General features: G+C 37.8%; 1 protein-coding gene across 1 annotated transcript in view; it reads left to right on the top strand.

Moving 5' to 3' along the window:
- The window catches only part of LOC101121769 (phosphatidylcholine translocator ABCB4), an 89569-nt gene that overhangs the window by 28077 nt on the left and 49149 nt on the right, over positions 1-12343 (top strand). Inside the window, 3 exon segments of the mRNA XM_042249301.2 lie at positions 4794-5002; positions 5354-5522; positions 10950-11111. Of these exon segments, the coding sequence (XP_042105235.2) occupies positions 4794-5002; positions 5354-5522; positions 10950-11111 (540 nt within the window).

Below are 12343 nucleotides of genomic sequence, written 5' to 3'. Positions count from 1 at the left end.
ATTAAGTTAAATATTAGCTAAGGTTTTTTGTGTTTTTTTTTTTTGTCTTGTCAGCAAACAGATTTTATTGAGTTATATTCTAAAAATAATATGTAAAGTTCTGATAAAGATTATTTAAAAGATGGTTTTACCAATGTTGGAAACATCCCAATTAAAATAATAGATTCCAATATATAAATTGAATGGTAATAATTTAAATAAAAGATTAAAGCATTCAAAATATAAGATCTTTGTAAACACAGCAAGCAGAAATAGCTGATAATCCCATTAAAGTGTCTTTTAAAAGAACAAAGATATAAATTACTGCTGCTGACTTTTAATATTATGTGAGTGCTATTGAAGAAACTTTATTAGCAGGAATTCCCTGGCCGTCCAGTGGTTTAGGACTCAACACTTTGACTGCAGTGGGCCTGGATTTGATTCCCTGATTGAGAACCAGGACCCCTCAAGCCAAGTGGCATGGCCAAAAAAAGGAAAAGAAAAAATTTTATTAGCACCATTTTATTTACGTGTCATGGTAAAATAATAAATAGCTCACTCAGTTTGTATGGACCCATTGCGTTTATTGTTTTTTTTTTTTTTCACTTAACAATATATTTGAACATTTTAAAAGTTGGTGTGAAAAGACCTCTTTCATTTTTTTTTTTTTAGGAAAACAATGCTTTTTTATTTTTATTTTTTTTCACATATATTATTTTTATTTATATGTATTTTTTTAATTTTAAAATCTTTAATTCTTACATGCATTCCCAAACATGAACCCCCCTCCCACCTCCCTCCCCATAACATCTCTCTGGGTCATCCCCATGCACCAGCCCCAAGCATGCTGTATCCTGTGTCAGACATAGACTGGCGATTCAATTCTTACATGATAGTATACATGTTAGAATGCCATTCTCCCAAATCATCCCACCCTCTCCCTCTCCCTCTGAGTCCAAAAGTCCATTATACATATCTGTGTCTTTTTTGCTGTCTTGCATACAGGGTCGTCATTGCCGTCTTTCTAAATTCCATATATATATGTTAGTATACTGTACTGGTGTTTTTCTTTCTGGCTTACTTCACTCTGTATAATCGGCTCCAGTTTCATCCATCTCATCAGAACTGATTCAAATGAATTCTTTTTAATGGCTGAGTAATACTCCATTGTGTATATGTACCACAGCTTTCTTATCCATTCATCTGCTGATGGACATCTAGGTTGTTTCCATGTCCTGGCTATTATAAACAGTGCTGCGATGAACATTGGGGTACATGTGTCTCTTTCAATTCTGGTTTCCTCGGTGTGTATGCCCAGCGGTGGGATTGCTGGGTCATAAGGTAGTTCTATTTGCAATTTTTTAAGGAACCTCCACACTGTTCTCCATAGTGGCTGTACTAGTTTGCATTCCCACCAACAGTGTAGGAGGGTTCCCTTTTCTCCACACCCTCTCCAGCATTTATTGCTTGCAGATTTTTGGATCGCAGCCATTCTGACTGGTGTGAAGTGGTACCTCATTGTGGTTTTGATTTGCATTTCTCTGATAATGAGTGATGTTGAGCATCTTTTCATGTGTTTGTTAGCCATCCATATGTCTTCTTTGGAGAAATGTCTATTTAGTTCTTTGGCCCATTTTTTGATTGGGTCGTTTATTTTTCTGGAATTGAGCTGCATAAGTTGCTTGTATATTTTTGAGATTAGTTGTTTGTCAGTTGTTTCATTTGCTATTATTTTCTCCCATTCAGAAGGCTGTCTTTTCACCTTGCTTATATTTTCCTTTGTTGTGCAGAAGCTTTTAATTTTAATTAGATCCCATTTGTTTATTTTTGCTTTTATTTCCAGAATTCTGGGAGGTGGATCATAGAGGATCCTGCTGTGATTTATGTCTGAGAGTGTTTTGCCTATGTTCTCCTCTAGGAGTTTTATAGTTTCTGGTCTTACATTTAGATCTTTAATCCATTTTGAGTTTATTTTTGTGTGGGGAGTTAGAAAGGGATCTAGTTTCATTCTTTTACAAGTGGTTGACCAGTTTTCCCAGCACCACTTGTTAAAGAGATTGTCTTTACTCCATTGTATATTCTTGCCTCCTTTGTCAAAGATAAGGTGTCCATATGTGTGTGGATTTATCTCTGGGCTTTCTGTTTTGTTCCATTGATCTATATGTCTGTCTTTGTGCCAGTACCATACTGTCTTGATGACTGTGGCTTTGTAGTAGAGCCTGAAGTCAGGCAAGGTATACCACGCAAATAGAGACCAAAAGAAAGCAGGAGTGGCAATACTCATATCCGATAAAATAGACTTTAAAACAAAGGCTGTGAAAAGAGACAAAGAAGGCCACTACATAATGATCAAAGGATCAATCCAAAAAGAAGATATAACAATTATAAATATATATGCACCCAATATAGGAGCACCGCAATATGTAAGACAAATGCTAACAAGTATGAAAGGGGAAATCAACAATAACACAATAATAGTGGGAGACTTTAATACCCCACTCACACCTATGGACAGATCAACTAAACAGAAAATTAACAAAGAAACGCAAACTTTAAATGATACAATAGACCAGTTAGACCTAATTGATATCTATAGGACATTTCACCCCAAAACAATGAATTTCACCTTTTTTTCAAGTGCTCATGGAACCTTCTCTAGGATAGATCACATCCTGGGCCATAAATCTAAACTTGATAAATTCAAAAAAATTGAAATCATTCCAAGCATCTTTTCTGACCATAATGCATTAAGATTAGATCTCAATTACAGGAGAAAAACTATTAAAAATTCCAACATATGGAGGTTGAACAACACACTTCTGAATAACCAGGAAATCACAGAAGAAATCAAAATATGCATAGAAACGAATGAAAATGAAAGCACAACAACCCAAAACCTGTGGGACACTATAAAAACAGTGCTAAGACGAAAGTTCATAGCAATACAGGCATACCTCAAGAAACAAGAAAAAAGTCAAATAAATAACCTAACTCTACAACTAAAGCAACTAGAAAAGGAAGAATTGGAGAACCCCAGTGTTAGTAGAAGGAAAGAAATCTTAAAAATTAGGACAGAAATAAATGCAAAAGAAACAAAAGAGACCATAGCAAAAATCAACAAAGCCAAAAGCTGGTTCTTTGAAAGGATAAATAAAATTGACAAACCATTAGCCAGACTTATCAAGAAGCAAAGAGAGAAAAATCAAATCAATAAAATTAGAAATGAAAATGGAGAGATCACAACAGACAACACAGAAATACAAAGGATCATAAGAGACTACTATCAGCAGTTGTATGCCAATAAAATGGACAACGTGGAAGAAATGGACAAATTCTTAGAAAAGTACAATTTTCCAAAACTGAACCAGGAAGAAATAGAAAATCTTAATAGATCCATCACAAGCATGGAAATTGAAACTGTAATCAGAAATCTTCCAGCAAACAAAAGCCCAGGTCCAGACGGCTTCACAGCTGAATTCTACCAAAAATTTCGAGAAGAGCTAACACCTATCCTACTCAAACTCTTCCAGAAAATTGCAGAGGAAGGGAAACTTCCAAACTCATTCTATGAGGCCACCATCAACCTAATACCAAAACCTGACAAAGATGTCACAAAAAAAGAAAACTACAGGCCAATATCACTGATGAACATAGATGCAAAAATCCTCAACAAAATTCTAGCAATCAGAATCCAACAACACATTAAAAAGATCATACACCATGACCAAGTGGGCTTTATCCCAGGGATGCAAGGATTCTTCAATATCCGCAAATCAGTCAATGTAATTCACCACATTAACAAATTGAAAAATAAAAACCATATGATTATCTCAATAGATGCAGAGAAGGCCTTTGACAAAATTCAACATCCATTTATGATAAAAACTCTCCAGAAAGCAGGAATAGAAGGAACATACCTCAACATAATAAAAGCTATATATGACAAACCCACAGCAAACATTATCCTCAATGGTGAAAAATTGAAAGCATTTCCCCTAAAGTCAGGAACAAGACAAGGGTGCCCACTTTCACCGCTACTATTCAACATAGTTCTGGAAGTTTTGGCCACAGCAATCAGAGCAGAAAAAGAAATAAAAGGAGTCCAAATTGGAAAAGAAGAAGTAAAACTCTCACTGTTTGCAGATGACATGATCCTCTACATAGAAAACCCTAAAGACTCCACTAGAAAATTACTAGAGCTAATCAATGAATATAGTAAAGTTGCAGGATATAAAATCAACACACAGAAATCCCTTGCATTCCTATACACTAATAATGAGAAAGTAGAAAAAGAAATTAAGGAAACAATTCCATTCACCATTGCAACGAAAAGAATAAAATACTTAGGAATGTATCTGCCTAAAGAAACTAAAGACCTATATATAGAAAACTATAAAACACTGATGAAAGAAATCAAAGAGGACACTAACAGATGGAGAAATATACCATGTTCATGGATCGGAAGAATCAATATAGTGAAAATGAGTATACTACCCAAAGCAATTTACAAATTCAAAGCAATCCCTATCAAGCTACCAGCCATATTTTTCACAGAACTAGAACAAATCATTTCAAGATTTGTATGGAAATACAAAAAACCTCGAATTGCCAAAGCAATCTTGAGAAATAAGAATGGAACTGGAGGAATCAACTTGCCTGTTATTTTTTTTTAATTGGCGGATAATTCCGTTACAATGGTGTCTTGGTGTCTGCTGTACAACGTGAATCACGTATTAGCTAAGGCTTTTTTGGTAACAAATGTTTTCAACGTCAGATGGTTTAAAATACTTAATGGAAGTATCTTGTTTCTTCAGATTACCATCGATGGGCAGGATATTAGGACATTTAATGTAAAGTATCTGAGGGAAATAATTGGAGTGGTGAGTCAGGAGCCAGTGCTCTTTGCTACCACCATTGCTGAAAATATCCGTTACGGCCGTGGAAATGTCACCATGGATGAAATAAAGCAAGCTGTGAAGGAAGCCAACGCCTATGAGTTTATCATGAGATTACCACAGGTAAAGCCGCTGTTAATTTACGTGCCCTTGAACTTCACTTAATGCCACCGAGTTCTTTCTTCGAAGCTTAAATAAGCTAATAATGTTTGAGGTTCCAGGTTGTCCAAATTTGCTAGGTAAGTCCCTTGAATTATCCATTTTGAGGGTCAAGGAGTGTAGCTTGGTACAATGACTCATAGGAAATTTTCTAGAGTTTTTGTTAGTGGTTTTTTAGAATGTGATATGATTTATTATGATTTGTGACTCATTACACTAGTCAAAATGAAGCTCCCTGTTGTCTTCCATGAATTCCTAGACTCCATAGCTTCTTCTATTTGAAATATTTCAAGAGCTCTACCACGCTTTCTGTTGTACAGATTTGACACCCTGGTTGGAGAGAGAGGGGTTCAGCTGAGCGGTGGACATAAGCAGAGAATCGCCATCGCCCGGGCCCTGGTTCACAACCCCAAGATCCTCCTGCTGGATGAGGCCACCTCAGCGCTGGATACGGAGAGTGAAGCCGAGGTTCAGGCAGCCCTGGATAAGGTCAGTGGATCTTCAACGCCTGAAGAGCCAGCCCCATGAAACTTTATTGAAATTCTTACCAATGCTTTGCAGGCCTAGGCTGAAAAACATGAATATGAGAGCAGATGCAGCTCTCCTGTGGGGCTTTTTTTTAACGTGGTGTTTCGTTTGGAGTCTAGTTGATTAACAATGTTGTGATAGGTTCAGGTGCCAGCAGAGCGACTCAGCATTTACGTATCCATTCTCCCCCAAACTCGCCTCGCATCCAGGCTGCCACATAACACTGAGCAGAGTTCCCTGTGCTATACAGTAGGTTGGTTATCCATTTTAAATACAGCAGTGTGTACAGGTCAATGCCATGGGACTTTCTTGATTTCTCCTTTCTGTCAGGGCACGTTGCAGAGAGGTGGGCAGCCCATTTGCTGGCTTGCTTTGTTGGACCAAGGTGCAGTTATCCCCCAGTCCAGACCTGTGCAGTGAACTGCTTAGCTTTGGGGGTTTTGTTTGTTTACATATAGGTTAGGACTTTGATCAAAAGTTCTTGTGGTAAAATGTACAAAGAAAATTCTGATTACTTACCCAGTGGTCCATCTGAAAAGCAGTTCAAAATACTTGCCTCATTTTGTAGCAGTACATCATCTTTATCTGTTCATAAAAGTGAATGGGTGCTTCTCTGGAAATAAAGTTCAATTTGTGTGTGTTTCTTTAAGCATATAAATAAGGAACATATTTCAAGGCTGCTGAACTCATGGGCCTGGCACAGTGTTTCTAAATCTCTCACTATCGTCTTTACTAAGCTGAAGCTTCACAGGATGAACCTTATCTTGGGACACTTTCAAGGTTAGTGCTGATGTCATCTGTCATAACAACATAGTATAAAAACTAGAGTCAGATGACACTATGTAAATAGATTTCAAGCACATAAATATCATGAACATTTTTGACTTCAGAAAGTTTTGTCATAAAATGTGCAAGTTACTTAAACAGTCTATCCAAATTGCCTCTTGAAATTTTTTTTGAATTGACCTACTTTATTTTTCAGTTTTTATTGAAATATAGTTGGTTTACAATGTGGCATTAGTTTCAGGTGTACAGCAAAATGATTCAGTCATACACATATATGTGTAGGTATATATATTATATATATATGATATATATATATGTCCTCTTGAAATTATACAGATGAGCTGTATGAACCTTATTTTCTCAGGAAAATGTATACTTGAATCCTAAGTAAACACAACTGCCTTGTGTGCTATAAACTGTAGTTAATTCAGGCTTTGTGGTTTATCATATTAACATTTTGGCTTATTTTATATAATGTAATTTAATAATTAATGAGAGAATATGATAATTATTCCTCATAAATTTTTGTACTGAATTACATTGCTTTCTTGAAAGTGAAGTCGCTCAGTTGTGTCTGACTCTTTGTGACCCCATGGACTGTGGACTACCAGGCTTCTCTGTCCATGGGATTTTCCAGGAAAGAATACTGGAGTGGGTTGCCATTTCCTTCTCCAGGAGATCTTCCTGACCCAAGGATTGAACCTGGGTCTCCCCAGGTTCATTGTATGCAGACGCTTTACTGTCTGAGCTACCAGGGAAGTCATATATTAAGTCTCAATGAACCAAAATATAATATATTTGGTTGGTTAATTAGAGGTGACTTAAATCAGGAAATCATAAAAACAAATACATGCATTCATTAAACAATTGATTTAAAACATGTCAATATAGATTTTTTTTAGCATAAAGTTACATATGATAAGGGATATTTATGAGAAAAAACTCCTAGTCAGCCCTAGGACCCAGGTCCCAAAACTTTCTAGGATGTGTACATTCAGGATAGTAGCCCTTGCTGTGCTAAACAAACAGAATTACTGACAAGTTTTTCATGATGTGAATTCTGTCAACAAAAGTTGTATCCTTGCAAGTTTTAATTCATATTTGGATACATTCTTCTTCTTCTAAGTCGCTTCAGTCATGTCCGACTCTGTGTGACCCCATAGACGGCAGCCCACCAGGCTCCTCCGTCCCTGGGATTCTCTAGGCAAGAACACTGGAGTGGGTTGCTATTTCCTTCTCCAATGCATGAAAGTGAAAAGTGAAAGTGAAAAGTGAAAGTGAAATCGCTCAGTCATGTCCAACTCTTAGCGACCCCATGGACTGCAGCCTACCGGGCTCCTCCATCCATGGGATTTTCCAGGCAAGTACTGCAGTGGGGTGCTTCTTTCAGTTTGTGTTGGCAGACACAGAAGCTATAAGGCCTCTTGAAGTCTATGCTTTGGACATTGGACAAGCGTTCATTCCTTCACATCTTTTGCTTAAAACTAGTCGCATGGCCTGCCCAGATTTGAGGAGGTGGGAAAATACAGTCCATCTCTGAATGGGAATAGCCGCAAAGCTTGTGGCCATTTGTTATCTACATAGTTGCTATAGATGGTTTATAATCTACCGAATAGACTCCATACATTGCAAGATAACTGATATGTTTTTCAGACAATAAACTATGTCTTTAAGAGGGAAGTCCTTCATTATTGCACTCTCTCCCCGTGATACTGGTCAGTCAGTCGGCTGGTCCACCTGGTTAAAAACAACTGTCTTTTAACAATGAAAGTTGAGTTTTGTAATTCTCTGTCCTTTGAGGAGCATAAGGATGTAACACTATTACTGTTTCTCCTCTCTGATTACCTAACCTGGAAGCGTAATATTTCCCTTTTGTAGCCCCTTTCTACATTTATCACTGTCTCTTGTCTGGCACCATGTTATTGTACTTAGCTATTTATTTATATGCTTTCTCTCTATCTCTCTCCTAAGAGGCAGAACTAATAAATGGCTCATGTTTACTGTATAACACCCACTCCAGTGCCTGCACATAGTAAAGCCTGAATAAATTTTTACTGAATTGATTACCATGGCCTAGCTCATTGAATAATACAGTTCTACATTAGAAACAAATAATTAATGACCATATCCACTTTTGGCTGAATAGATAGCAACTGTTCTTCAAAATAAATAATAGGTTTTCAGTATAAAATCTTAAAGAAGAATAGAACAGCAGACTTGATATTTTGATTTTTTAAAGAAAGTCAATAATCACAAAGTTTTGTACCTATGTCCCTCTTCTACTCATAGTATTTCCATACTGGAGGGGCAGGAAAAGAATGAAAATAGTGATTTAATGAAATGATCCCTCAAAGTTTCCATTTATGCTTTTTCCTCCCAGAAGTCAAAAAGCCTAATAGATGAGTGCTTCCTCTGTTTGGGCCTACCTTTCATTCCTGTGCTGTGAGCTTAATCACACAGTCACGTCCAGCTCTTTGTGACCCCATGCACTGTAGCCTGCCATGCACTGTAGCTCCGCCAGACAAGAATACTGGAGGGGGTTGCCATTTCCTTCTCCAGGGGATCTTCCTGACCCAGGGATCAAACCTGGATTTCCCGCATTGCTGGCAGATTCTTTACCATCTGAGCTACCAGGCTGTTTTATATTTATTGAAACATAATTGATTCATCAATTTAGTATAAGGCCTGAAGAAGAAAGACCACATTTTTTTTTTTCCAGGTGGCTACACAATTGACTCGGTGCCATTAATCCCATAGTCTGCCTTTTCTCTACTGATAGACCATGCATATTTATCACACACTAATTCTTAAAGGAGATCAGTCCTGGGTGTTCTTTGGAAGGACTGATGTTAAAGCTGAAACTCCAATACTTTGGCCATCTCATGTGAAGAGTTGACTCAATGGAAAAGACTCTGATGCTGGGAGGGATTGGAGGCAGGAGGAGAAGGGCATGACAGCGGATGAGATGGCTGGATGGCATCACCGACTCGATGGACGTGAGTTTGAGTGAACTCTGGGAGTTGGTGATGGACAGGGAGGCCTGGCGTGCTGCAGTTCATGGGGTCGCAAAGAGTCGGACACAACTGAGCAACTGAACTGAACTGAATTCTTAAAAATGTATGTCTATTCTGGACTCTCCGTATGGTTCTGTTGATCAAGTTGTCTGTTCATGTGATAGCTTCCCCTGGATTTTATTGTTTTAATTGCTGTAGCTTTTTATGTGTTAGTATCTAGTAGAGCTATTCCCCAGATATTTATTAATTTTTTCAGAATTTTTGTGGATGCTCTTTTTAAAAAGATTGATGAATCTTTTAAAAAGATTCATATACCATGAAGTTCACCCTTTTTAAATGCACAGTCATTGGTTTTTAGTATTAATATATTCACAAGATTTTACAACCATCTGCATGATCTCACTGCAGAATATTTTCATCATTCAAAAAAAAAAAAAAACCCTTGTACCCCATAATACTCACTCTCTATTTTACCCTTACCCTTGTGCTTGGCAACCGCTAATCTTCCTTTCTCTCTGTATTTTCCCATTCTGGATATTTCCTATAAATAGAATCATATAAGGCATGGTCTGTTTTAACTGACTTCTTTAACTTAGCATCATATTTGCAAGGTCCATCCATATTGAAACACGTATCAAAATCTCATTTCTTTTCCTGTCCCAGTGCTATTCCATTGTATGGATATACCACCTTTTGTTTATCTTTTGATCAACTGAACATTTGGATTGTTCTCACTTTTTGGCTATTATGAATCTAGCCTCTCATTTTTATGTTTTTAACTGCTTAGGTGATTTGGGCCACACCCTAAATACCATGCTAACAATGTGGTTTTATTGCCTCAAAGTAGGTAGGTAGTGGTCTTAAGAAGTTGTTAGTCTAATAGGGTAATGAATATTAAAAAGAATAACTATTGTTAATGACATAATGTGAATAATTTGATGGACATTTTCCAGCCCATTCATAAACCCATCAAGCTAATGACATGTGAGTTCACTGAACTACTTAGGGGGTGATTTGTAGATTTCAGTATCCATAAAAACCACCCAAAGTATTTGTTAAAAATCACAGTTACTGGCCCCACTTTAGAGTTTGTGATTGAGATGGTCTTTGAACCATAACTTAAACCATCCAGACCTCAGGATATGTTTTCGCCTAAGGTGCCTGCACATAGTCCATCAGAATTACAATCACACTAATTACAGAATTGCAGGCACTTCGGAAGAAATCATACAGAAGTGCTCTGGAGAAGACCTTATGTGGCAACAACTTCTGAACACGTTTCTGCTAAAGTCTTTAGCATATCATATAACTCAGAAGCAGGGCTCCTCACAATGGTGTGAAAACATTAGAGAACTCCAGAGTTATCCATCTTCATCCTGGGGTACTGGCCTCCTGTCTGGTCCAGAATTTAAATGCCCTGTGTCCATTCACATGTGAGTGATGCCTTTGTGCCCTGATCACACAGGGATGGTGAGCTGCTCTCCATTAACCACAGACACCCCCATCTGCGTGCTTCACTGTGTGTTGATCAACAGTGCAAGGACGGTGTAACCCTGCCGCCCTTCGTGCCTGTCCTTTTCCCCTCTAGGCCCGGGAAGGCCGGACCACCGTAGTGATAGCACACCGACTGTCTACAGTCCGAAATGCAGATGTCATCGCTGGTTTTGACGATGGAATCATTGTGGAGCAAGGAAGCCACAGAGAACTAATGAAGAAGGAGGGGGTCTACTTCAGGCTTGCAGACACGCAGGTATCTGCTTCTTGGGAAGTTTTCCTGTTGTTTTCCCTTTAATATAGTATTCTTTCTTTATTAAAATATCACATAGCTAATGCTGTACTGAGAAATGAGAAGTATCAGAAAGACACCAAGTATACATCTGAGACTTTAATTTAGAGTCATTGAAAGAATCTTGAAAGAGAATGGTGGGGAGGAGGGGAAATAAAAGAAAATGCCAAAAACATTTTGAACTTGTTGTTTAGGACAATGATTCTTAATTGCCTGTTCAAACTAATGGGTCCTTCCCCCAGTAGATCAGGGATGTTCAGAGTAGTGGTCGGGGTAAGAGACTGAGGCCAGGATCTCTGGTAGTTGGGAGAGGTCCTATGAGACCTTAACGTACTTCCCAGATCATCCTAATGAAGCCAATAGCAAGACTCATGGCCCTTGGAAGTGAATAGTTTGGTGTTTTCTTTTTGTTTTTAGCTTGCGAGATCTTAGTTCCCTGACTGGGGATCAAACCCTGGGCCCACAGGAGTGAAAGGGCCAAGTTGTAACCTTTGGGCCTCCAGGGAATTCCTGAGTTTGGTTTTCCTTGAAAACAACAACAACAACTATTCACTCTATTTCCTAAAGCAGGTTCTATTGATAATTATTGATTTGCCTTATTATTGAAATTAGTTATGAGCAATTTTGCAAAATAAATAATTGAAAAATATTTATCCTGCAAACACAATTCTTATATTCGTTAAAGTTAATACATTTGCTTTGATAACTGTAACTAATATGTACATATTTTTGTTATTTTTTTCTTCACATTTCAGATACACATCATCCAAATACTATCATTTTATGTGTCTTCAGCAGTAATTACATTAATGTGTAATAAACTGCTTGATCATTTCTCTAAAGTTGACTACATGGCTTGTTTCTAGTAATTCTCTGCTCTAAATATCGCCCTTTGGGAGCACATGGCAGGGAGGAGGGTAAGGGTGGGTTCCAAAAAAGTTAAGGCAAAAATTTATTTTGTTTTCTGACAAGTAATTTAATTTACTCCTCTGAGTCTCAGTTTTCACATTTGAAATAAAAAAGCTACCATGTGAGGCTGCTGCAAGGTTAAGAAATAAGCACCTGTTTAGTTCAGTTCAGTCGCTCAGTTGTGTCCAACTGTTTGCAGCCCCATGGACTGCAGCACGCCAGACCTCCCTGTCCATCACCAACTCCTGGAGCTTATTTTAACTCATGTGCATTGAGTCAGTGATGCC

Source organism: Ovis aries, chromosome 4 (genome assembly GCF_016772045.2).
Source record: "Ovis aries strain OAR_USU_Benz2616 breed Rambouillet chromosome 4, ARS-UI_Ramb_v3.0, whole genome shotgun sequence".
Classification (NCBI taxonomy): Eukaryota; Metazoa; Chordata; class Mammalia; order Artiodactyla; family Bovidae; genus Ovis; species Ovis aries.
Note: the sequence above shows the minus strand (reverse complement) of the source record. Positions and strands in the feature narration are given on the sequence as shown.